General features: G+C 52.2%; 1 protein-coding gene across 1 annotated transcript in view; it reads left to right on the top strand.

Moving 5' to 3' along the window:
• The window catches only part of B4GALNT3 (beta-1,4-N-acetyl-galactosaminyltransferase 3), a 102,757-nt gene extending 79,783 nt beyond the window's left edge, over positions 1–22,974 (top strand). The window contains exons 4-20 of the mRNA XM_030322101.1: positions 4,312–4,407; positions 4,911–5,001; positions 5,382–5,482; positions 6,027–6,094; positions 7,730–7,808; positions 7,935–8,001; positions 9,895–10,038; positions 10,846–10,955; positions 11,901–12,001; positions 12,278–12,339; positions 13,010–13,805; positions 15,722–16,041; positions 16,702–16,855; positions 17,115–17,187; positions 17,600–17,753; positions 18,356–18,482; positions 20,798–22,974. Coding sequence (XP_030177961.1) covers positions 4,312–4,407; positions 4,911–5,001; positions 5,382–5,482; positions 6,027–6,094; positions 7,730–7,808; positions 7,935–8,001; positions 9,895–10,038; positions 10,846–10,955; positions 11,901–12,001; positions 12,278–12,339; positions 13,010–13,805; positions 15,722–16,041; positions 16,702–16,855; positions 17,115–17,187; positions 17,600–17,753; positions 18,356–18,482; positions 20,798–20,906 — 2,652 coding nt within the window. The 3' untranslated portion in view covers positions 20,907–22,974. The remainder of the gene's footprint in view (positions 1–4,311; positions 4,408–4,910; positions 5,002–5,381; positions 5,483–6,026; positions 6,095–7,729; positions 7,809–7,934; positions 8,002–9,894; positions 10,039–10,845; positions 10,956–11,900; positions 12,002–12,277; positions 12,340–13,009; positions 13,806–15,721; positions 16,042–16,701; positions 16,856–17,114; positions 17,188–17,599; positions 17,754–18,355; positions 18,483–20,797) is intronic.
• The last annotated feature ends 520 nt before the right edge of the window (positions 22,975–23,494 follow it).

Here is a 23,494-nt window from a genome sequence, read left to right as displayed (position 1 = left end):
TGATTTCTGCTCAGGGCATGATCTCACAGTTGTGGGATCGAGCCCCACATCAGGTTCCATGCTGAGCTTGGAGCATGCTTAATATTCCCTCTCACTCTCCCTCTGCCCCTACCCCCAGCTCACACTTGCTCTTGCTTTCTCTCAAGAAAAGAAAAGGTTCAACAACTAACATCTGCAGTTAGTCACACAGCTGCACGGTGGTTCCAGCTCTTTTCCAGTTCACCGCAGGGACTTCTTTGTTACCATCTCCTTTCCTGTCACCTGCCTTTTGACATACGGTTTCAGTAGGAAATGCTCAGGTTAATGATAATATATGTCATAGCTGTCATGAGCTGTCAGGTTGTACTATTATCCGCCTTTTGCAAGTAATGACTCAGAGAGGGGTTAACTCACTCACTTACTCAACGTGGCATCGCTAGGACACAGCCCTGCTCGGAAGGTGAGCAAGGACAGAGTGTAACAAGGCTGATGGTGGTCTCTTTGTCTCCCCACCCCAGTCTTTAGCCAGCAGCACAGGGTCTCTGAGGCCAGAAGTCACTTTTGAAAGCAAAGCAGCCTTAGACATTCTATTTGGTGTGTGTCAGAGAGAACGTCAGAGTGGCCGGTGTGGGGCTGGGCTTCACGGGGTAACTGCCCTCAAAAACTTATTCATGTCAACCTGAATCCTAAGACTAGTTAACAAACCCCGCTAATGAACAAACCTCAATGCCAATTTATTCATTTACATCAGTAGATGGTTCCATTGATCAAAACACTGTCTGATACTTAAGATGCTCCATCTGGTAAACCAAAATAGTTACAAGAAAGAAATTTGGTGAATACAAAATAAGATCAAAGGAAGTCAGTGTTTTTCCTGGGGTCATGCCATGCTGGCTTTGGTGAGGTGGTGTCTCTTGAGGAGAGGGCAGAGACCCAGAATCCTCTTCTCAGGCTTACTTTTATTGTTTTTGTAAGTTTTATTGACATACAAATTAAATACCATGTAATTCACCCATTTGAAGTGTGTAATTCAATAGATTTTAGTATATTCATAGAGTGCATCACTATGCATCATCCATCACTATCAATTTAGAGCATTTTCATTACCACAGAAACTCCATACCCGTTAACCATCACCCCTCACCACCCTCACCCCATCCAGAACTAGGTGAACAAGAATTTACTTTCTGTCTCTCTACGTTTGCCTGTTCTGGACATTTCATATACATGGAATCATGTGATGTGACCATTTATGTCTGGCTTCTTTTACTTGGCGTGACGTTTTCAAGCTCATCTGTGCTGTAGCATGTATCAGTACTTCGTTTCTTTTTATTGCTGAATATTATTGCATTGTGTCTGTATCACATTTTATTTCTCCATTTCGAGTGTACATCCATGATCAGCTCCTGCCTCGCCTGGCGGTAGAGGTGACCACTCCTGCCTTCGTGCCATGTGCCTCTGACACCTCTGTAATAGCCCCTGACACAGGTGACACCATTTGTTAACACATCTCTCTCCTTGGAGGACCACATCTCTTTTCATCTCTAACTGCTGCAAAGCAGTCATTCACTGCTTACAGAATAAATGAGGGAGCATATGGTTCTGGGCTTAGCTTCTCCAAGCAGTTGTTCATTCAAATAGTTAAGATGTTCTGGGAACACTCAGGAGGGAAGCTATTAACTCTGCCTCAAAAAGTCAGAGAAGGATGAGCCAGAGTTTGCCAGGTGGGGGAGATAGGAAAAGGCCTTCCAACCAGGAAATAGTATTTGTAAAGACATGGAGAGGTGAAGGGGCATGGCAGAGACGGGGAGTTGGGTGTGGGTGGAAGTAGGTGTGTGACAGGGAGTGGCATGAGGTGAGGCTGGGAAGATAGGTCAGTGGGAAAGATCTCGCATGCCAGGGTGAGGTTCTGTTCTGGAACCTTTTGGGAGCCTTCTGAGGTTTGAAGCACTGGAATGACATGATCAGATCTGTGCTCTAGAAAGACAGTCATGCAGGCAGTGTGCAGAATCAGAGGGAGAGAAGCTTCCATCCCATTAGGAGGCTCTGCTGCAGGCCTGGCAAGCCCAGTGAGGCCTGGCAGAGGCAGTGTTGTGAGAACGGAAGACAGCAGACGTGTCTGTGGGAGGGCCCAGCAGGCTGGTCTTACCCTCCTGCATCCATACCCCCAGACGCCCTCCCCGCTTCCACAGGGCTAATTGCTGTGTGTTTGGGGGGAGTCAGTTTACCTCGTGTGGCCTCAATATTCTCACCTCTAAAACAAGAAGGTTCCAACAAATATTTTCTTCAACTGCTTGTAACTGGAAGTTCTGAATCCGTCATTAGCTGTGGACACACTGTGGTGATCGAGGGTAACCAGTGTCCTTCCCTGGGCCTAAGCCCCTGCTGGACAGTGGAAAGAGTGGGCAAAGGGCGGTGCTGATGAGCTGGAGTCCCTCATCCCTGCCAGATACAAAGTCTCCAAAACTCGGAGAGACACAAATCCTGGTGGGGTTGCCAGGTTGGGCCCGGGGAGAAAGATGGTGCCCATTGGTCCCTCAGAGGCCCCCACCTACAGCCTGAGAGTGGGTGAAGCAGAGGTCCAGTCCTCTTCCTACACCCCCACCTGCCCCACCTTCCATTGCCTGCAGCATCCCAGGCTACTTTGCTGTACTGCAAGCCAAGGCCCTGGGGGAGGGTGGCGGTGGCCAGCCCAAATCCTTCCTTTTCCCCTCCTTCCCTCCTTCCCCTGCCCAATCCCCCTGTGGCCTCTGGCCCCTGGCTGAGCACAACAGATTACTCTGGTGGCATGCCCTCCCTCTGCAGTTTGCTGTGGGTCTGAGCACGCTGCCCTGAAAGTCTCCCAGGGAGGGGCCGAGAGGAGGTCATTGGTAGGAGACAACTGAGTCTTGTAAACTGGACTTAAGGAATTTCCCCAGAAGTAGCACAATGTCCTCATTCTTTCCTTCCAAGAAGCCTTAACCCGCCCCCCACCTACCCAGCCCACATTCTCTCTCCCACCCATCCCAGCCCCCCACTCCTATTCCCCAGAGTGATGGCTGCTTCCCAAGGCCCTGCACTCCTAGCTTTGACCAGGCCAGTGTGCCCGGGAAGGGCCAGGCTGCTGACCGGACAGGGAGCTCTCTTGGGTCCCTTCTGGGTCTGGCTGTGGAGTAGCGTTTCCTCAGAGCCCGCACCTCAGATCTTTGGCATTGGCATGCAGGAGTTCTCCCCCCACCATCCCTCCCTCCAGATCGCTTGCCGAAGACCATGTGCCACTTCCTTTTATCTGGCTTCCAGTCTGGGTGTCCCTTCCTCCTCTGTTTTCCTAAGGGCAGCTCAGATTTTGATATCTGATGGGCCACAGTAGGGAGGGAAGGGCAGGGCCTGTTTGTGTAGAGTAATTGAGGCCCCACCTCCCACAACCTGGAGATTAAGCTCTGGGGGAGGGGGAGGAGAAAATTGCTGAGATGGGGTAATCTGAAACTCTTTGTCAGGATAAATTGGGACATGATCCCCATGCTTCCCCTCCCCACTCAAACTCCCAGCCCTTCTTCCACCCACTCAGAGCACTGGCTCTAAGGCCCTCTCTTCTGAAGGGGGCCCTCTGCTGCTGGCCTCCAGGCCCAATCTCTACCCCTCCACCGATGCCACTGCCAAGGAGGAGAGAGCATACATCCTCTGCTCCTACCTTTCCAGGGCTGCCCAGGTCCGGGCACCCGGGTAGTTATGCCAGGAGAGGCTGGGCAGGGCGAGAGGCTTCCAGCTCCTGAGGGAGCAGTTGGAGGCAGAGGCGTCCTGCCGGATGGGGCCCCCAAAGACCTCCTGCAGCGTTTTCCCAGCTGCTTCCCCACAAGGGGAGCCAGAAGCGTGAAGACTACTGGGTAGATAAGGTTTCACCGGCAGACAGCTGTGGAGCTTACTATTAGGCAGAAGGGAAAGGGGAGGGGAGGAGAGCAAGTCTTTAGCTGAAACCCCAGCTTGGCGCCTCCTTCCAGTTCTTTCTGTCATCTATGCCTTTCTGTCATGGCTATTACTCCCCCTTGCCTGGGGAATGCAAACCAGCCCCCTTCCTGCATGGAAAGAGCTGGGACTGTGTGTGTGTGTGTGTGTGTGTGTGGCCACAAGCATGGCCAGAAAAACAGACCCAGGCCTCAGGGCTAGGCAATGGGGATGGAGGTTCGAGAAAGAAGCTGCAGGGTCGAGGATGGGATGGAACTGAAGTGGACCGTGACCTTCAGTAGTGAGAGGAAAACAGGCTGGGGCTGTGGTGGCTAGTGCCTCCTCAAGCTGCAGAGCTGGATGGGTTTGGGGGTGCTCACACTCACCCGCTTGCTTCTCTGCCCCATACAGTTCCAGGGCCGCGCCAACCTGCATGTGTTTGAAGACTGGTGTGGCAGTTCTATTCAGCAGCTCAGGAGGAACCTTCACTTCCCACTGTACCCCCATGTGAGTGTTTGCTGGATGTGCCTCTTTTCCCTCCCTCCACACCCTTCTCCTCTCCCCTCCCTCTGCCCCGCTTCTGTCTCTCATCTCCCCCTACCTTCTGTCTCCATCTTTCCTGGCTTCTTTTCTGGTTCACTTTCTTTCCTTTATATCTTGGGTCCTCTTTTCTCCTGTCCAGTTATTACCCTTGCTCTCATCCCACGGATTCCTTTGATTTCTCTCTGCCATCTTCTGCATCTTTTCAGCTTTAGGCTCTCGTTATGGCTGTGATGTGGTTTAGCCAGAGCTACCGCATACAGTTGGGCTGGTTGTGCACTGTACAAGGTCACATGCTCAAAGAAGCAAGTAGGAGTGGAAATCTTGCCTATACTCTACTCACCAAGTCACATTCCAGTCCCTCCTGTCTCCTTCCCTTCTGGTCTTCCCACCAGCCCTGAGTGGCCCGATTTCTTCAGTTTCCTCTTCTCTCATCTAAGTAACAGTTTCCCTCCCCTTTCTTGGTATAGATTCGCACAACCCTGAGGAAGCTGGCCGTGTCCCCCAAATGGACCAACTATGGCCTTCGCATCTTTGGCTACCTGCACCCCTTCACCGATGGTGAGGCCAGCCCCAAAGTCCCCTCCTCCTGCTCCCTGCCCCAGGTTCTTTATGGTACCCAGAGAACATAAGCCTGTAGCTGAGAAGTAAGTCCACACTAGGCTGCCTGGACCCTGTTAGTCTATCACTGGGGAGAGGGGGGGAATTTAGTCCCCATGAGGTATCATCCAGTTGCCACTTGTCTCCCTAATTTGCAGAGTCTGGAATAGCTTGTCTCTCCCTGTGAGTCTTCTCCATCCTCATGGGGTCTCCTAGGATGAGGAACCCCCACTTCAAGTCCCCTGAAGAGAATGTAATCGCTAAGACATAAAATAGGCTTTCAGGCCTTTATGCCAATGCCCTTCTTGCTCTCATCTGGAACTCTCTCCCCCACTGCCCAGGGAAGATCCAGTTTGCCATTGCTGCAGATGACAACGCAGAGTTCTGGCTCAGCCGTGATGACCAGGTGTCAGGCCTTCAGCTGCTGGCCAGTGTGGGCAAGGTAGGGTCAGCCCAGCCCCAGAGCTCTCCCATTGGGCCCAGGAGCCAGGTCATGGAAGAGACACCTGCCTGCATCAGGAAACCCTCATTACCATTAGTCTTTCTGGTGTGACAGCCAGGGAAGAAGGTGTGGGAAGGAAGCCTGTTCCCTCTCACCGCTGCCCCATTTTACAAAGGGATAAACTGAGGTGTAAACTGGGGAGGAGTAAGGAGTTAGTCTGGGGCCACAGAAAGTCCTCAGGAAGATTCATCTCTGGGCGGGGACTAGGCCATCCCCTGCTGGGTTCCAGCATCCTTAGCATGGTGACAAGGAGGCACACCTGGGGCCTGATTGCTCTGGACCCTCTAGGAAGGGTGGAGGTGCTTTTGCCTGTGTCATCTGTCACTTCCCTTACCTCTCCTGTTTTCTCTCCCCTCGCCCCCCTTCTTTCCTCTCCTGTCTACTTTCTCCCCATTCCTTCCTTGTCTCTTCACTCACTGCCTCCCTTTCTTCATATTTTTTGTCTTCTTCCTTCCTTCTCTTTCCACTCTCCCCACACCTCTAGACTGGAAAAGAGTGGACTGCCCCTGGAGAGTTTGGGAAATTTCGGAGTCAAATTTCCAAGCCAGTGAGGTGAGTAGGGAGTCTCATGAAGTTCCTGTGAGCAGGAGAAAAAAAACCCAGCCTACCTCAAGCGCTGAGGCCAAATCAGAGTCAAGGAGCCCAGTCACCCCCTCCCACTATCCAGCCTTCCTTATTCCAGAGTTCAGTGTGCCCAGGCACTCCTGCGTTCTGATAGATGAAGTCTTTGACTGAGAAGCCGTTTGGTCCATCCTTCCTCATTTTACAGATGGGGAAACTGAAGCTCTGAGAGATGTGTCACTTAATGAAAGTCACACAGCTATCTAGTGACACTCAGGACTAGAAAACAAAATAGGTCTCTCTTCTCCCAGTCCTTGACCTTCCCATTTGCTCCATCCCTGGGAATGTCCGCAGCGGTACAGCCTGGACACCGGCTGCTCTGCCTGTGCTGCAGAAAGTTCCTCGTCACAGTGATCCCTTGGTAGGCTGGAGGGAAACAAGGCCTTTCCCAGCCGTAGTGGCTGGAATTGCTTTAACATGCCGGCAGGGAGACTTAGCCCAACTTCACAGTGCCACCTGGTGGCCTGCACACACAGGTGAGAACACGTATGGGCTTGATGGTGATAATAGCGAGGCTGATAACAGTAAGACAGTCTAGCTTGCCAAGAGCGCTTGCTATGTGCCAGTCTCTGTGGTGAGCACTTTACATGTAACTGAGTGAAGCAGCTAGCGTCATGGACCCCAAAGCAAGACTGCCTGGGTCCAAATCCCAGCTCCACCACTTACCACCTCAGTGACTTTTGGCAATTACCCAACATTTCTGTGCCTCAGTGTTCTCATCTGTAAACAAGAATTAAGCGAGTTAGTATACATGAAGCACTTAGAACGTGTCTAGCACACAGTATCAACTCTATTATTACAGATGGCCAGACCTACATTTGTTCAACTTTACGATGTTGCAGAAGTGATATGTGTTCAGTGGACACGGTACTACAGATTTTGAATTTGGGTCTTTATTCAGGCTAGTGATACAGGGCACAGCAGTGTCTTGTGATGCTGGGCAGTGGCTGTGACCCTCAGCTCCCAGTCAGTCATGTGTTCGCAGGGTCAACAACAAATACACGCATAACCTGAACCCTTACAGCCATGCTGTTTTTTGCTTCCATTCAGTAACTTACATGGGATATTCAACACTTCATTATAAATAGGCTTTGTGTCAGATGATCTTGCCCAACTGTAGGCTAATGCAAGTGTTCTGAGTGCGTTCAAGGTGGGCTATATTGTTCGGTAGGTTAGGTGTATTAAATTCATTTTTGACTTCCAATATTTTCAACTTACAATGGGTTTATTAGGATGTAACCCTATCATAAGTTGAGGGAGATGTCTATGTCCTTTGATTCTCATGATTATCCTGTGAAGTATGTACTGTTATTACCGCCATCTTAGAGAAGAGAAAAGTAAAGTCACACTGTGGGTAAGCAGTAGCGTGGGGACTCCAGGCCAGCATTAAAAGCAAAGCTCCTGGGATTCTGTGAACAAAGAGAAGACAAGGAGAAGATATGGGAGGGGGGGGGCGGGGGCGGGAGCAAGGTGGGAGCTGGTGTTGGTACGGCAGAAGAGTGGGTCAGAGGGGTGACAACACGGCCCGAGAAGATAGCCTTTTGTTTCTTTGCTCTCTCCTGCCAGCCTGGCAGCCTCCCAGAGGTACTACTTCGAGGTGCTGCACAAGCAGAATGACGAGGGCACCGATCATGTGGAAGTCGCGGTGAGGGCTCCGCCGCTCCTGCCCTCCTAGCTCAGCTCTGAGCCACTCCTCGCCCCTTGTCCCTTGAACCCTTTCCGAAATCCAGCTACCTCCAGCCCTCTGCATCTGCCCTCTCTCCTCTTCCAGTGGCGACGGAATGACCCTGGAGCCAAGTTCAGCATTATCGACTCCCCTTCCCTGTCCCTCTTCACAAGTGAGTAGGCTCTGCTCCTCGCCTGGACACAGAGGCGAGCTGGCACCAACACGTGGAGCTCAGTCCACAGGGGGCTTCGGTCAGGGGAGGGGTGCAGACTAAAGCTCAAGATGCTTGGAATGTGGGTGTGAAGGGGGCTCAGAACAAGGAACAGAGCTTAAAGGGACCCTAAGGTCAGAGGTCCTTAACTCTCAGGGGTCAGGGACTCTGAGAACCTGCTGGAAGCTCGCTGCGACCTCACCCCAGAAAAATGCCCTTACCCATCCATGCACAATATTTTGTGTATGATTTCAAGGGCATCCAGAGACCATGAGGCTCACTCCAGATGAGAAACCTCTGAGACAGTTTCCTATTTCACAAATGAGGGAACCATGGTTCTTTGCAAAGCCATGACCAGAGCTAAAGAAACTTTCTCACCTGCTTTAAATTCACAGTAAATGAACTCTTCAGTTGTACTGTGAATTGTTCATGATTTTCTCAGCAAGACTCCTATCTGCAGGCCCCACTGAGAAATCACTGGGCCTGGGTGTAGGAAGAGCAGGCAGGGCCAGAACCCTAAGGGGAGAAGGACAAGCCAAGTGCTGGGAGGAGACTGGGAAGGCAGTGGGAAGTGTGTGAGAGAGAAGGAGGGCAGGATGGGGACAGGCCGGGGAGGCCTGGGTTCCCAGACAGTGATGGGCGGGGGAGGGGAGGCAGTATGGAATGGGCAAGGCAGGTGGGAGGAGGTTGCTGGTGAGTGAAGCAGGAGGCCACAAGGTCAAGGTCAAGGCAGAGGGGCAGGTTGTGAGCTGCTGAATTGGTGCAAGAGGAAGAAGGGAGAGCTAGAATCCATCGATGCAATGTGAAATGAGAAGAAAGAGGCCCATACCAAAGTTTAGGGGAGAAACTAGTGAGATGAGCCAGAGGCACCCAGCCTTGGGTACGGAAGGAGAGCTCTACCTGGGGCTGTAGACAAATGAGTCCAGGAGGCAGCGAGCAAGGACAAGCAACCCGTCCCCAGGGCAGTGAGAAAAGGGAAGGAGTAAGCCTGGCCCACTTGGAGATGAGAATACCAGGAGGATGGACCGCCTGGGTGGCTCAGTCGTTTAAGCGTCCGACTCTTGGTTTCGGCTCAGGTCGTGATCTCATGGTTTTGTGAGTTCAAGCCCCTAGTCGGGCTCTGTGCTGACAGCATGGAACCTCCTTGGGATTGTCTCTCTCTCCCTCATTTTCTGCCCCTCCTGTGTGTATTCTCTGTCTGTCTCTTTCTCTCAAAATTAAAACAAAAGAGAGAAAATACCAGGAGATGATGAGCGAGCTGTGCAGAATGCCGGGGGCGGGGGTGGGGGGAGCGCCCTGCCCGTGGGGGGCATGGCTGACCTGTCTGCGGCAGGGACGACATAGCCTACGTTCAAATTCAGCTTTGCCACTTAATCAGTTGTGTGATCTCTGGCAAATGCTTTAGATTCTCTTTCCCAAAGTTCTTTGTCTATAAAATAGGAATAATTAAGAAGTACATAAGTCTTATGGTGCTTATAAAGATTGAATGGTTTGATATTTATAAGATGCTTAGAACGGTGCCTGTTTTGTTATTTAGTAAATGCTATAGATGCATTTGTTAAATAAATGAGGCATACTTATAGTGACAAATTTCCAGCAGAAAGCTGTCTTTTTCCCAAATACACTGTGGTATGTGCTAGCCATGGGGCTGGTGGGGTGGCTCTAAGGGAGATCAGTAGCTGAACCCACAACTTGTGAGGGAGCAGGGCTAACAAGGGAGAGGGACCGCACACACCCCATACTATCCCTGGGGGATACAGAAGCCTGCACTCAGCCCCTCAGAGGGGCAGGGGCCTGGCTTTGGTTTGCCCCAGGACTCACAGCTGCTTTCTGTTCTTTTCTCCCTGGGCCCAGACGAGACAGTCCTAAGGATGGATGACGTGGGCCACATCCCTCAGACAGCAGCCAGCCATGTAGGGTCCCCAGACTCTCTTCCTAGAGATGAGCAGCCCCTTGCAGACATGCTGCGACCGGACCCTCGGGACACCCTCTATCGAGGTAAGGCCTCAGCCGCATTCTTGTCATCCAGTCTGGGGACAGTACTCTGCCAGGTTTAGTGGGAGGCAACTTGGGAGACTTGTCACTTCTAGCACAGTATCCCAAAAGTCAAAGAGTCATTTTTTCCCCTTATGTAGTGTAAAATATAACACGGGTACAGAGAAGCACAAAAAATATATATGTACAATTTTATAATTATACAAATCATTATAGAACCGACATTGTGTAACTACCTCCCAGGACAGGAAATAGAACCAGAGCCCAGAAATCCCCTGTGCATGCCTCCACAATTCCATACGTCATAGTTTCTTAGGGGATCACAGCTCTTTGAATCCAGTGAGAGAAATCTGTTCCCACCGAGGTGCTGGAGTTGTCAACTCTTGGGAGAATTTACATTTTTAAAGATGACCAAGTCCCATAACAACTGGGAGGAAATTCAGTTATTGGCACTACACTAGGGTGAGACTTTGTGGCCTCTTGGATGTTTCTAAACCTTTAGTGAGGTTAGCCCAGTATAGCAGTCCCAGTACTGTGCTGTACCTTGAACCAGGGACCGTGTCTGAATCCTTGGCCTCCAAGGTGCTCCTTGAATGCACCCACCCCAGAAAGTGGTGCCAGCCTTGGTTTGGCAACCTCAGCTGATGGACGTGGTCTCTGCCCACTGCTGCCACGAGCAAATACAAAAAGGTGTTTTCTCAGAGCAGAGGCCTTCGGCCCTCCTCCTCAACCGAGTGCCTTCCTGGCTCTAAGCCAGCCCATTCCAGGCTCCCGTCCCCACCCTCACCCCTCTTCCCTTACTGTCCTCAGTGCCTCTGATTCCCAAGGCTCATCTCCGCCATGTCCTGCCTGATTGTCCCTACAAACCCAGCTACCTGGTGGATGGGCTCCCCCTGCAGCGCTACCAGGGACTCCGCTTTGTAAGTCTTGGGGCTGGCCAGTGGGGGCAGGATCCAGAGGGCTTGCTGCCTGTGGCTGAGATGGAGGGGTGCCGGGGCTGACTCTTCCTCCTCCCTATGCCACATAGCAGCAGACGGGATGTCCTCAAAGGTCCCTGGGCTGGGAGCGCTTGCGTTCCCGGTTGCCTCTCTCACCCACAGAACCACCCTGTAAGGCTCTGCCTTGGGAAGCCCCCACACCAACTCGGCAACAGTGGTGATGACATGAGGTGGGGTGGCCCGATGCCTCCTATATTCTCTGCTCCTTGGGCCATACAGTCCTGCCCGGGTCTGACCTACTGGGCTATGAGCCAGCAGTAGTTAATAAACTCATAGACAAGGCACTGGGGGAAAGTGAACTGGATGGGAGGTTAGCTCTAGAGAGCCTGTAGCCCTAGTAGAAACTGTAGAGGCAGAATGCACACTACTTATCCAGATCTAGAGATGGTTAGAAGTCCTCCCCAAGATCAGAGAATGAATGGGGTTGAACTGAGATGTTTGTGGGTGACATTGCCTTAAGCTATTTAAGAGGGCCGAAAGCAATGGAATGAATGACAAAAGGGGACTGTGGGACGTTGCAGGTAAAGGTTAGAGGTTGTAGGAGAGGATAAGATGGCAGAAGGAGGAGAGGATGGTCCTGGCTGTAGCTGGTGAGAAGGAGCTGAGATAGGAGATGAGGTATGTATGCACCAGGAAGCTTGAATTGGGGTTTATGCTTGGTCCAGAGAGCCCAGGAGAGGAGGCCTAAAGAGTGGAATGGAATCCCGGTCTGCATAACAAATTCAGAGCTCAGAGCAGCCCGTCTTCCCCTCGCCAGTCCCTAGGAGCCCTAGGTGGTCCTGGCCAGGGGCAGGCTTAACCCTGGTTAGCTGATTTCTTACCAGGATCCTGGGCTCTTATTCCTGCTGCTTCTTTCTCTGCCTCCAGGTTCATCTGTCCTTCGTTTACCCCAATGACTACACCCGCTTGAGCCACATGGAGACCCACAATAAATGCTTCTACCAGGAAAACTCATACTACCAGGACAGGTGAGTGACACTGAATGGAGTAAGGAAATGACCTTATGGATGGGTTCTGCAAAAGCCAGTAGAGCTTCATGGACCAGAGGGGACACAAATGTTCTTCCAGGCCAAGGGGACTTGGCCCTTCCTGGGCGCGCACACACACACACTCTCTTGCCCAGCCTCCTTCCTGCACCCTAGTCCCCGGCATGACTCCATATTGCTGCGGGGGCTTCAGGCAGAGCCTCACTCACGAGCCTGCAGGGCACCGGGGGCCAGTCTACCTCTGCCTTCCTCCTACAGGTTCAGCTTTCAGGAGTACATCAAGATGGACCAGCCTGAGAAGCAGAAGCCGGAGCAGCCAGGTACAGAGTGACAGCTGAGGCTTCCTGGTCAGGTCGGGAGGGGTGACCATGGTCTGTTTCTAGGGGAAGTTCAGACCATGCCAGTCCTGCCCCTGAGGAGCTTAAAATCCAAACCACACAGCCCCTCCTCCAACCCAAAGGAGTAGAGAGTGGTACTCCTACCTTCTCCATACCGGTAGAAAAGGACACTGTTTTTAACAGCATGCTGCAGTCAGCTGGAGGAGATTTAGAGCCCTGGAGGAGATTCCTTGGACTGCTTGAGGGCATCGCTGTCCCTGGCACCTCACTGGAGAAGTCTGCTATAGAGAAGCACTGTCTCTCTGTGGCCCTCCTTCCTGAGGGATTAGGGCACGTCCAGGGCCATTTGTTGGGTCCTACAAGTGTCAGGCACCTGCTAGGCACTTTGTGTATTTTATGTCACTCCATCTTCATAACAACCCTATGGAAGATGGGCTATTATTCCCTTTACACGAAGGAAGAAATGAGTTAGTTGAGGTTAGTAACTCACCCCAGGTCACACAATAAATAAGTGAGTGAATAGCAGAGCCCAGATGCCGTCCCCATCTGAAACTCCTTGGTGTGTTATACAGATGATCAATAGCTATCTTGTATATCTCGTTTGGGAAAGGTTAGCAACTCCAATGTGAGGAACGGTTGTTATTAACGACAGGTTTCAAGGAAGGCCTTCTAGAAGAATCCCAATATGGAGAAGCAGTGGAGGAGACCCTTGACTCCAATGACCAGAATGCCAGGATGCCAGAGGGAAAACCAGTGCCCACCTTTACCCCTGGGCAGGATGTCACTGACTACCGCCTCCGAAGCCTGCGGAAACTCCTGGCTCAGCCCTGGGAGGGTCCACTGACACCCTTTTCCAAGAGGAACTCCACAGCTCCCTTCCCTGTGAGGACCAGTGATGTCCCAGTCCAGCCCCCAGAGAAGCAGGGGAGAAGACCCAGCCCTGGGCCCAGCCAAGATCCCCCTCCCTCTGAGAAGTGGCCTCCGGGGCATCTGGCAGGGAACCTGCCTCAAGTCAAGGGGCCCAGGCCCACTGGTGACAGCCCCAGGAAGACGCTAGGGCAATCCCAGTGGCTGAATCAAGTTGAGACATACATTGCAGAGCAGAGAAGGGGGGACAGGATGGAGCTTCCAGCCCCCAGGAGGGGTTGGCCCGGGGAGGGAGAGGTGGTGGTAGCTGCAGGCCAGGAAGGACAGGCAGAGGGAGAAGAAGAGGGGGAGGAAGAGGAAGAGGAAGAGGATGTGAGTGAGGTGTTCGAATACATGCCCATGTTTGACCCCGTGGTAAGCTGGGACCAGACCTTCAGTGCTCGGAACCTGGACTTCCAAGCCCTGCGGACTGACTGGATCGATCTGAACTGTAACACATCTGGCAACTTGCTGCTTCCAGAGCAGGAGGCTCTCGAGGTCACACGCATCTTCCTGAAGAAGCTCAACCAGAGGAGCCGGGGGTAAGGTAAAGGGCTCTTCTGGGACCGGGGCTGGGGCTCGCACAGCCAGCTGGCCTGGGGGCAGGGACCTGGGGGCTGTAGCACGGTCCCCTGCAGCAGGCTCCATGGAAGATCAAGCACCTGGGACCCCCCGTCCCTGAGAATGAGGTGTACCCGTCAGGTCTTTGTCCCACCATCAGGCAAAACTGAGGCTAAAAGAGACAAGACCCCAGGTATGGGCTACAAGGGCTAGGGCAGCAAGCATGGCCTTACTTCTTTGTTTGTTCATTCGTTCATTTCACCAATCAGCATTCTTTTAATTGAGATAGAATTCACGTACTATTTAATGTACCGTTTTACAGTGTAGTTTTAGAGTGTACAATTTGGTGGTTTTTAGGTATGTTCATAATACTATGCAACCATCACCACTATGATTCCTATCATTTTCATCCCTTGTAAAAGACACTCTGTACCTGTTAGCATGACTTCTGTTTCTCCCTCCTCTCAGTCCCTGGCAACCACTACTCGACTCTCTTCTGCTACAGATTTACCTATAATAGTCATTTCATGTAAATGGAACTGTGTAATATGTGGCCTTTTGTTTCTGGTTTCTTGCACTTAGCTTATTCATATTGTAGAATGTATCGAGTACTTCATTCTTTTGTACAGCTGCATAATATTCCGCTGCGTGACTATGCCATGGATTGTGTGTCCATTTGTCAGTTGATTGACATTTGGGTTGCTTCCACTGTGGGACTATTATAAATACATTGGTGGGCAAATTTTTGTGTCAGCATGTTTTCAGTTCTCTTGGGGATATACCTAGGAGTAGAACTGCTGACTTTTACAGTAACTCTGTTTAACATTTTGAGAAACTGCCAATCTCTTTTCCAAATCAGCTGCACCATTTTTCCTTCCCATCAGTGGTTTCAATTTCTCTACATCTTTGTCAACGCTTGTTATCTTCCTTTCTTTAAAATAGCCATTGAGGTGGGGGGCGCCTGGGTAGCTCAGTCGGTTGAGTCACCGACTCTTGATCTTGGCTCATGTGTTGGTCTCACGGTTTGTGGGATTGAGCCACGCATTAGGCTTTGCCATTCTCTCTCTCTCTCTCTCCCTCTCTCTCTGTCCCTCCCCTGCTTGTGTGCTCTGTCTCTCTCAAAATAAATAAATAGGGGCGACTGTGTGGCTCAGTCGGTTAAGTATCCAACTTTGGCCCAGGTCATAATCTCACAGCTTGTGAGTTTGAGCCCCGCCTCAGGCTCTATGCTGACAGCTCAGAGCCTGTAGCCTGATTTGGATTCTGTGTCTCCGTCTCTCTCTGCCCCTCCCCTGCTCACTCTCTGTCTCTCTCACTCTCTTTCAAAACTAAACATTTTAATTAAGAAATTAATTCATTAACAATCCTAAAGTGTGTGAAATGGTATCGCTTTATGGTTTGGATTTGCATTTCCCTAGTGACTAATGATATTGAGCCAACCAATCAAAATTTATCTGATAATCCATGTGTCTTATGTACTCTGAGCAGAGTATTTTATTAATGAGGGTCAGTTTCTGAAGGACACACATTCACCTTACATACTTAGGATCTTAGAGCTATAACAGACTTTAGGGATCATCCAAGGTCAATTAGGTACATTTTTAAAGACGGAGGCAGTGAACACTAGAGATTAAGCATCTGGTGTAAGTTTGTTCTTTCTTTCTCTCTGTCCCTCTCTTTCTTTCTTTTCTTATTTCTTAAGTTCTACACCCAACCTGGGCCTTGAACTCATGACCCTGAGATCAAGTTGCATGCTCTACTGGCACCCCCTGGTATAAGCATCTTAGCCAAAGGCATCGCCAGGACAAAAACCAGGGTCTCCTGACCTCCTTACACACCATGTTACCCCCACAGTAGGGGAAGGAATTACTCAAGCTGCCTGCCCTTTCTGCCACAGGAAGTACCAGCTGCAGCGAATTGTGAACGTGGAGAAGCGCCAGGACCAGCTACGTGGAGGTCGCTACCTCCTGGAGCTTGAGCTGCTGGAACAAGGCCAGCGCCCAGTGCGGCTCTCCGAGTATGTGTCTACACGAGGCTGGCAGGGCATCGATCCAGCTGGTGGGGAAGAGGTCGAGGCCCGGAACCTGCAGGGCCTGGTTTGGGGCTCACACAACCGCCGGAGACATGTCTTGAATGTCCGGGCCCCAGAGCCCAAGCTGTGTTGGCCCCAGGGCTTCTCCTGGAATCACCGAGCCGTGGTCCACTTCGTTGTGCCTGGTGAGCCTCAAGCTGAGCCCGGCCATTATCAGCAGAGTGGGGATCCTAAAAGTAACCGTGAGCCACCCAGGTCTCTGCTCACTGATTTGATCTCATAAGAACCTGTGGGAGAGGCCACCTTACAGTTGAGGACCCAAGATCACGTGACTGAGTGTTGGTGTTGGAAAAGATGCTGACTCTCGGGCCAGTTGCTCTCCTATTATAACAGGTTTCGGGGTTGGGTGCAGTCATGGCCAGATTGTTGTACTGGGGTTTGCAACTACTCTGGGGAATAAGACATAGAGGGGGTTACCTGGTTTTTATAGTGGAAAAGGGGAGCACGTAACAGACATGTGTAACTGTGGGCTAGGGTGATAATAGGATGGGCAGATAACAGTGAGACAGCATGATCGGGTGACTAGGAGAGCTGAGGACAAGCCCCGTCCAAGGCTTTCCCATGGGGCCCTGCCTGGAGGCTCTGTAGGCAGCAGGGTATAGAGCCCCCTTTCACTGGTGAGCTCTCCCTCTGCCTTCCGCCTCCCTGCAGCATTGCTGGTGGTTTCCATAGTTGTATTACCCCTAAGCGGAGGTCTGATAGGGTCCTGACTCATGTAGGAGCTGGCAGTGGGGATGCCTTTCTTTGCATTATCACTTCTTTCTCTCTGTTGCCCACCATGGCAGTAAAGAACCAGGCGCGCTGGGTACAGCAATTCATTGGAGACATGGAAAAGCTGTTCCAGGTCACCGGTGACCCACACTTCAATATCATCATCACGGACTATAGCAGTGAGGACATGGACGTCGAGATGGCCCTAAAGAGGTCCAAGCTGCGGAGGTGAGGAGGTTCCCTGGCCAGCACACGGCCTTAGCCACGTGCTTTCTGAAGTCTCAGGACTGCTGGGTCCTAGGCAGAGCCCAAAGTCCCACCTGGCTTTCCTGAGTCCCAGTCTCTGGCTTTCTCCAGAGGACTCACCTGCCCATAATCCCATCCCAGGAGCACGCATCATCCCTCCTCCATGCCTGCTGGCTTCCTCCAGGGACCATCGCTGCTGAGCCCTGATACTCTGCCCTTCCCTCCTCTCTTCTCCCTGCAGCTACCAGTACATGAAGCTAAGTGGAAACTTTGAGCGTTCAGCTGGGCTTCAGGCTGGCATAGACCTGGTGAAGGTAATAACCTGGGAGGGGCTCTGGAGATGTGGTTACAGATTGGTTAAGAGGAGGAGACATTTGGGATATGTGCGGTGGTCAGCTCCTCACAGCAGGAGGGAATGAGGACACGGACGTTCCACTCTGCTATGGGGCAGGGCCAGTGCCAGGGTGGGACTGAACAAATGACACTGGAGCATTTGTCCTGAGTCCTTGCAGTTCATACATTGTGGAGGGAAAGCATCAGAACTCATTCTCTGACTCTGAGAACTGCACTCTGGTGCCCAGTACTATGGAAATCTGCCCAACAGTTTGTATTATGGAAGTTTGTCCATTATTCAAATGGGAAGGACCTAAGGATCATTCTAGGGAGTGGCCTGACCTCTGAGCCCTGGTCCGCAGGGTCTACTGACCCTCCCCAATTTGTCCCCAGGACCCACACAGCATCATCTTCCTATGTGACCTCCACATCCACTTCCCAGCTGGAATCATCGATACCATCCGGAAGCACTGTGTAGAGGGCAAGATGGCCTTTGCCCCCATGGTGATGAGGCTGCACTGCGGGGCCACCCCCCAGTGGCCTGAGGGTGAGCTCTGCCCTGGGCTGGGGAGGGTAGGAAAGTCCTCTCTGGCCTTGGTTCTTCATCCCAGAGCTGGAAACAACCACGTCTGCCATGACAGCATCCCCACCCCCTGCCTGCTGCTTCTGCCCATTGGATGGTCCACCAGAGAGGTGCCTGAGGGCTGTGCTCATGGCCACAGCAGCAGCAACGATGAACATTTCCTCCCCATCTTCCTTTCTCCCTTCACCAGACGTTTACTGTGTGCCAGACTCTATGCCCTGTGCAGATGAAAAAAAATGGAAAGACAGGCTCCCTGCCTCTGGAGAGGGAAACAAATAAGGAAGGTGCACTGGGCTGTGCCTCCAGTGACTGCTGCTGTCAGATCCTGTTGTAGAGCCCATGGTCCTTCCCTTTTAGGACCGCTGCTTCCATTGGCCCCTGAACGTTAGCGTCGGGGGGCTTCCCCCCAGAACAGGCAAGGGACTTGTTCAAACGAGACAGCTTTCAGCCTCAGGCACCCCATCCTCTGTCTTTCAGAGAAGGCTCTGGGAATGCAGCCCAGAAGCCTTCATTGCTTCCTCCTGGCCCCTGGCTCATCTCACCGGGGGATTCTCGTCTGTCCACAGGCTACTGGGAGGTGAATGGGTTTGGACTGCTCGGCATCTACAAGTCAGACCTGGACAGAATCGGGGGCATGAACACCAAGGAGTTCCGAGATCGCTGGGGTGGGGAAGACTGGGAGCTGCTGGACAGGTGACTGGGAAAGGAGGGCATCTGAGGGACGTGCTGGGATCCCATCCCATCAGGTGCTCTGGGGAGGGAACAGGGCTAGACGGATGGTGTCCCGGCCCCCTGGGCTGCAGACTCCTGATATGCAGGTAAAGAGCACTGTACTCAAAGGAAGCCCCACCACTTACTGGGGGTCACATTACCTGCCTGGCCGAGACTCAGTTCTGTATGTATTAGAAGGGGGATGATACCGCCTCTGCCTGTGTCACAGGGTTGGCATGGAAATTAAAGCACATGGTATGCTGTCAGGGTAAAGCACAGCAAGGTGCTGTGGGAGAATATGGCCGCATTCTCCCGAATTGGAGCTCTCTTCCCCTCTGCCATTGCCTGGCTGGGAAGGCTGAGTCTGTGGGAATCGATAAGAGAGACAGGTGAAGGGGCAGGAAAGACTTGGGGGCTGACAAAAGAGGCAGTGTGGATCATTAAAGGGCAGCAAGATATCCAGGAGGTCCTGGTCCCTGGAAGCCCTGGGAGAAGGGAGTTTCAGGGAGGAGGAAAGAGTGGAAAGAAGGAGAAAGAAGAACCCCAGACAAGCTGCAGCCTTGGCAAGCAGGCGAGAAGAGGGTGCTGAAGCAGGAGCAGGCAGGCCGGGACCCCAAGTTGCAGGGGATCGTGGAGCGTGCTGGTGGTGAGGGAGTGGAGGCTGTATCAGTATGAGATTCCTCTGTCAAGAAATTTGCTTTAAAAAGAAAGAAAGAAAGAAAGAAAGAAAGAAAGAAAGAAAGAAAGAAAGAAAGAAAAATTTGTTGCCAAGAGAGGCTACTAGCCCAGTAGCTTAGTGGAGCATGCGGCTCTCGATCTCAGGGTTGTGAGTTCAGTCCCCATGTTGGGGGTAGAGATTATTTAATAAGTAAAAGTTTAAAAAAGAAAGAAAGAAATTTGTTGCCAAGGGAAGGGGAGGGAAAGAGGATGATACCTTGAGGTTTGGGCTGAAGGGGCAGGGGGCAGAGGAGGGAAAGGGGAGACAGCAAAGAAAGAAGGGACCAGTGTCTAGAGGATGTCACAGACAAAGTCAGGAGCCCTGGAAGGGTGGGGACACTTCTAAGAGACAGCCAGCCATCACTGGAGGCCTGTATTTGGCAGGTGATTTACATCAGTCCCTTGTTTGTTTGTCCCCAAACTTCTGTGAGGGGGTGTGGTTATCTCCATTTTCCAAACAAGAAAACAGCTTGAGGAGAAGTTAGTACCTGTCCTAAATCCCACAGCTAGGGAGTGTCTGAGGCTTAAAACTGGGTCTGTGTATGTTTTTTTTCCCTCGAGGGAGAAAAGAAAAGGGAGATATGCTGTATATACAGAAGTTGCAAAGGAGGTAGTTTGAGGGAGCTCATATTAGATAACCCAGCTCTCACAAAACTAGGCCAAAGCAGATCCCAAAGTGGATGGAAGCCTAGTCTAGCGGTTACCTCCACCCTTGATCTCCCTGCCGGGCTGGGCAGATGCAGACTTCAGTACAGCCTTGCTGGAAGGACAGTCTCTCTGTGAGAGGGACCCCATGGGCTAAGCATATAGAAAAGCAATGGGGGAATCTGCTCCCTCTGCCTCCATCACATACATAATGTGTCCCCTGTAGGCTGAGCTCCTGGTGGTGGGCACGGGGTGTGTGCCAGGAGCTGTACTGAGCCCTTCTTCCCATCAGCTCTAGCCTTTACCACCAGCCTCCAATATATATATGTGTGTGTGTGTGTGTGTGTGTGTGTGTGTGTGTATGTATTGTATTTATCAGAAAAAAACTTGCACAATATGAAATTGTGTTGTTCAAGAGTTGAGTGTATATTCTCCTCTTTTTTTTTCTCTAACGTTTATTAATTTATTTTTGAGAGAGAGAAAGAGCGCAAGCAGGGGAGGGGCAGAGAGAAAGAGAGAGAGAGAGGGAGACAGAATCCAAAGCAGGCTCCAGGCTCTGAGTTGTCAGCTCAGAGCCCAACGTGGGGCTTGAACTCACAAACCATGAGATCATGACCTGAGCCGAGGTCGGAAGCTAACGGATTGAGCCACCTAGGTGCCTCATCATCCTCCTCTTTCTAGAGATTGGCAAACTGGGACTCTGGAAGGTGACGGGTTCATGGGCTTTCCATAGTAAGGAGCTGGAATTCAAACCCAGGCTGTCTGGCTCCAAAGCCCATGCTGTGTGCATGCCCTGTGGGGAGTAAACAGAGGGAGACAGAGACAGGGTCTGACATAGATGTATAGATGCGGGAGGGCGGGATCTTCAGGGGCCTGGGCCTCTCCCCAGCTGCCTCTTGCGCTTCTGTTGCTCACCCTGCCCCTCCCCTACTCAGGATCCTCCAAGCAGGCCTGGAAGTGGAACGTCTCTCCCTCAGGAATTTCTTCCATCACTTCCATTCCAAGCGAGGCATGTGGAACCGCCGCCAGATGAAGATGCCGTGATCCCGAAGGGTGGCCCACTGGACTGACTGCTTCCTGCTCCTTGACTTGTGCTCGCTCCCCAATGCCCCTACTCACTGTTGAGAAGGAGAGGGAAGGGGAGCAGAAGCCATGGCCGGGCCCCAAGAGGCCTCAGAGCTAACACCCTCACTCCCCTGAGAGCTGTCGCCTCACACAGACAGCTGCTGAGGCCCGTCTCTCTACCCTTGGGGCCTCTGAAGGGAGGACCTTGAGAGAGGGACCAGGAGGGGCCGTGCACTCAGTTGACAGAGATGGACCGGCTCCCAGGAAAGGCAGCACAGTTAAGGAAGGAAAGACCTGTTGGAGCAATGCCAACCTATCTGTGAGGTGCATTCCAGCATCCACCCACGCTCCTCCCAGGGAGTAGTGACCGTGCCCTGGAAACTCTTCTCTTGGACATACTTCATTGGGGTTTTTATTTTTCTAACAGAAAACCAAAACTAACTGTCCAGACCCAGCACTGACTATGAGAGAGGGATGGAGTCGTGCATTTAGGGTACATTCCCCACTTGCATACCTCAGACCCACTCCTGTGTAGCGATGTGTCCCTTGGTCCTTGACCCGACAGCTGATTTATAACCAGAGGAGTTCTCAGCTCTACCCCAGGCTCGTGCCTTCCAGAGACACGCACATCTCTCCCAGGTAGCCACTGAACAGCTGGCCACTGATTAGGGCATTAACCTTACCCCCCAGGCGGTGCTAACTTCAGACTGACAAGAACACAGAAGTGGCATCATCCTCGCGGTGCCCCAGTGGGGTTGGGATTCTGAGAACGGGTGGACAGCGGGCTTTCATTCCTCGGCATCTGGCATACAGGCCGTGCAGGACGGGCAAGGTGGGTGGAGAAGGCAGGAAGAGAAGCCCCTATCCCGACCCGCCTATAAGCATAAGCCTTGGGGAGACCATGAGCAGAGAGGAAAGAGGATGGGAATGTAAGCCGTGGACTCAGATGCGAAGAGGAGGTGGGCATCCAGCAGGACGGGAGGAAAAGGAAGTGGAAATCCTGAGTCCCCACGGCTCTGCTCCCCCACAGCCTTGCCCTCCTGCAGGGGGACCCCCAGCCCTGGCCTTGCTTGGAAGAAGAGGAAGGGGTGTGGGCAAGACAGAGGAACAGGGATCAGGGTAGTAAGGGGCAAGGCCACGGGTTGGGGGAGGTAAGGGCATCGCCCTGTGATCTCTTCCCCAGTTGGAGGGGAGTGGGGCCCAGAGGAACCGAAAAGTGAAGCGACCCTTTCTGGCACCTGATGATCACACACTTCTCTTGCACTAAAAATCCCCTGGGGCCTTTGGGGCTGGGTTTTTTTTTTTTGCCACCGCTGCTGCCTCTGCCGCTGCTGCTGAATTGATGAACGGTGTGTGGGTGTGTCGGACACTTGCTGTGGAACTTCAGTGTCTGCTTAGGGAGGGGAACGCAGAGCTTGCCGCTGCTGGGAGGAAGCACTTCTAGCTGGTGCAACAGGGCCCAGGATGCCAGTCAGCGGAGCCCCACAGAGCTGTGCTGTGATAGAGTCCAAGTCACAGCATTTGGAGTTGCAGGGTCTACCCGGTGGGCCTTGCATTCACCAAGGGCACATGCTTGGCATCTAGGAGATTGGGGCCCGTTGAGAACCTTCTGGAGGTTGAAGAGAATTCCCTGCCCCTCTCTAAGAAATCAGGAAGAACAAAGAGTTTCCAATTAATAGGCTGTGGCTGTTGGATGCCATAGCTGCCCCCTGGGCTATGGGTTTTCTCAGAGCCCGCTCAGGCTTACTGCCTTTGGGAAAGGACTTCAGGGAGTCGGTAAGAGCTATGGTTGGCTGGCTGGGGTGCCAGCTTTCTCTCTGGGGCCAGGGTCACCCTTGGGCATGGCACTGGAAGGCCTGAGCCAACCCAAAGAGCTCTCCAACTTCCATTCTTTTGATGACGGGAGCAAGCCTAGCCTCCTAGGCCCTGCTCGCACACCTCTGACCCTGGCCAGTGCCTTGTGTTTGACTTTGTTACCTCCACACCATCTGCCTTAAGGGGGAGGGCCTGGTAGGCCCCTGCTCTGTAGGGAAATGTGTCGGGTGGGGGGAGGGAGTGGGATGGGGGGAAGGAAATTGTTAAATACAGCATCTTCTTAGAAAACGAAGTGGCTCGTGTGTTTTTCCCCTTGCCCATCAAGATGGGAGAGGGGTGGGCTAAGAGGCCCGGGGTTCACGTCTCTGTCCCTTAGTAGTCAGGCCTCTGATGGATGTGCCAAGGACCCTCCACACCACCCTCCATCCTTTACCATTAGTTGGGTGCCTGCTGTGTGGGGAACTGCATGGTTTACTCTGGAAGGGGCCGGCACTCTTCCTGCCTGCAGAGTTCACGGTCTGATAGCAGACTGGGCATTTTCTGCTCAGCAGATTTGTGGAGATTGTGGTTTCAGTGGGGAAACGCTGATGGACACCCTGGGTGAAGAAGGCTAGACATAGGGCCAGAATGGTTTGGTCAGCAGCAGAGAGAAGCCAAGATGTGACTTATTTTAAAGTAGCAGACAATCTAAAAATCATTTCTGTTTGAGCTACGGATGCCCTGTTGACATTTTATGGGTGCAAATTTACCTT

Source organism: Lynx canadensis, chromosome B4, assembly GCF_007474595.2.
Source record: "Lynx canadensis isolate LIC74 chromosome B4, mLynCan4.pri.v2, whole genome shotgun sequence".
Lineage (NCBI taxonomy): Eukaryota > Metazoa > Chordata > Mammalia > Carnivora > Felidae > Lynx > Lynx canadensis.
This window is presented reverse-complemented; position numbering and strand designations above follow the sequence as displayed.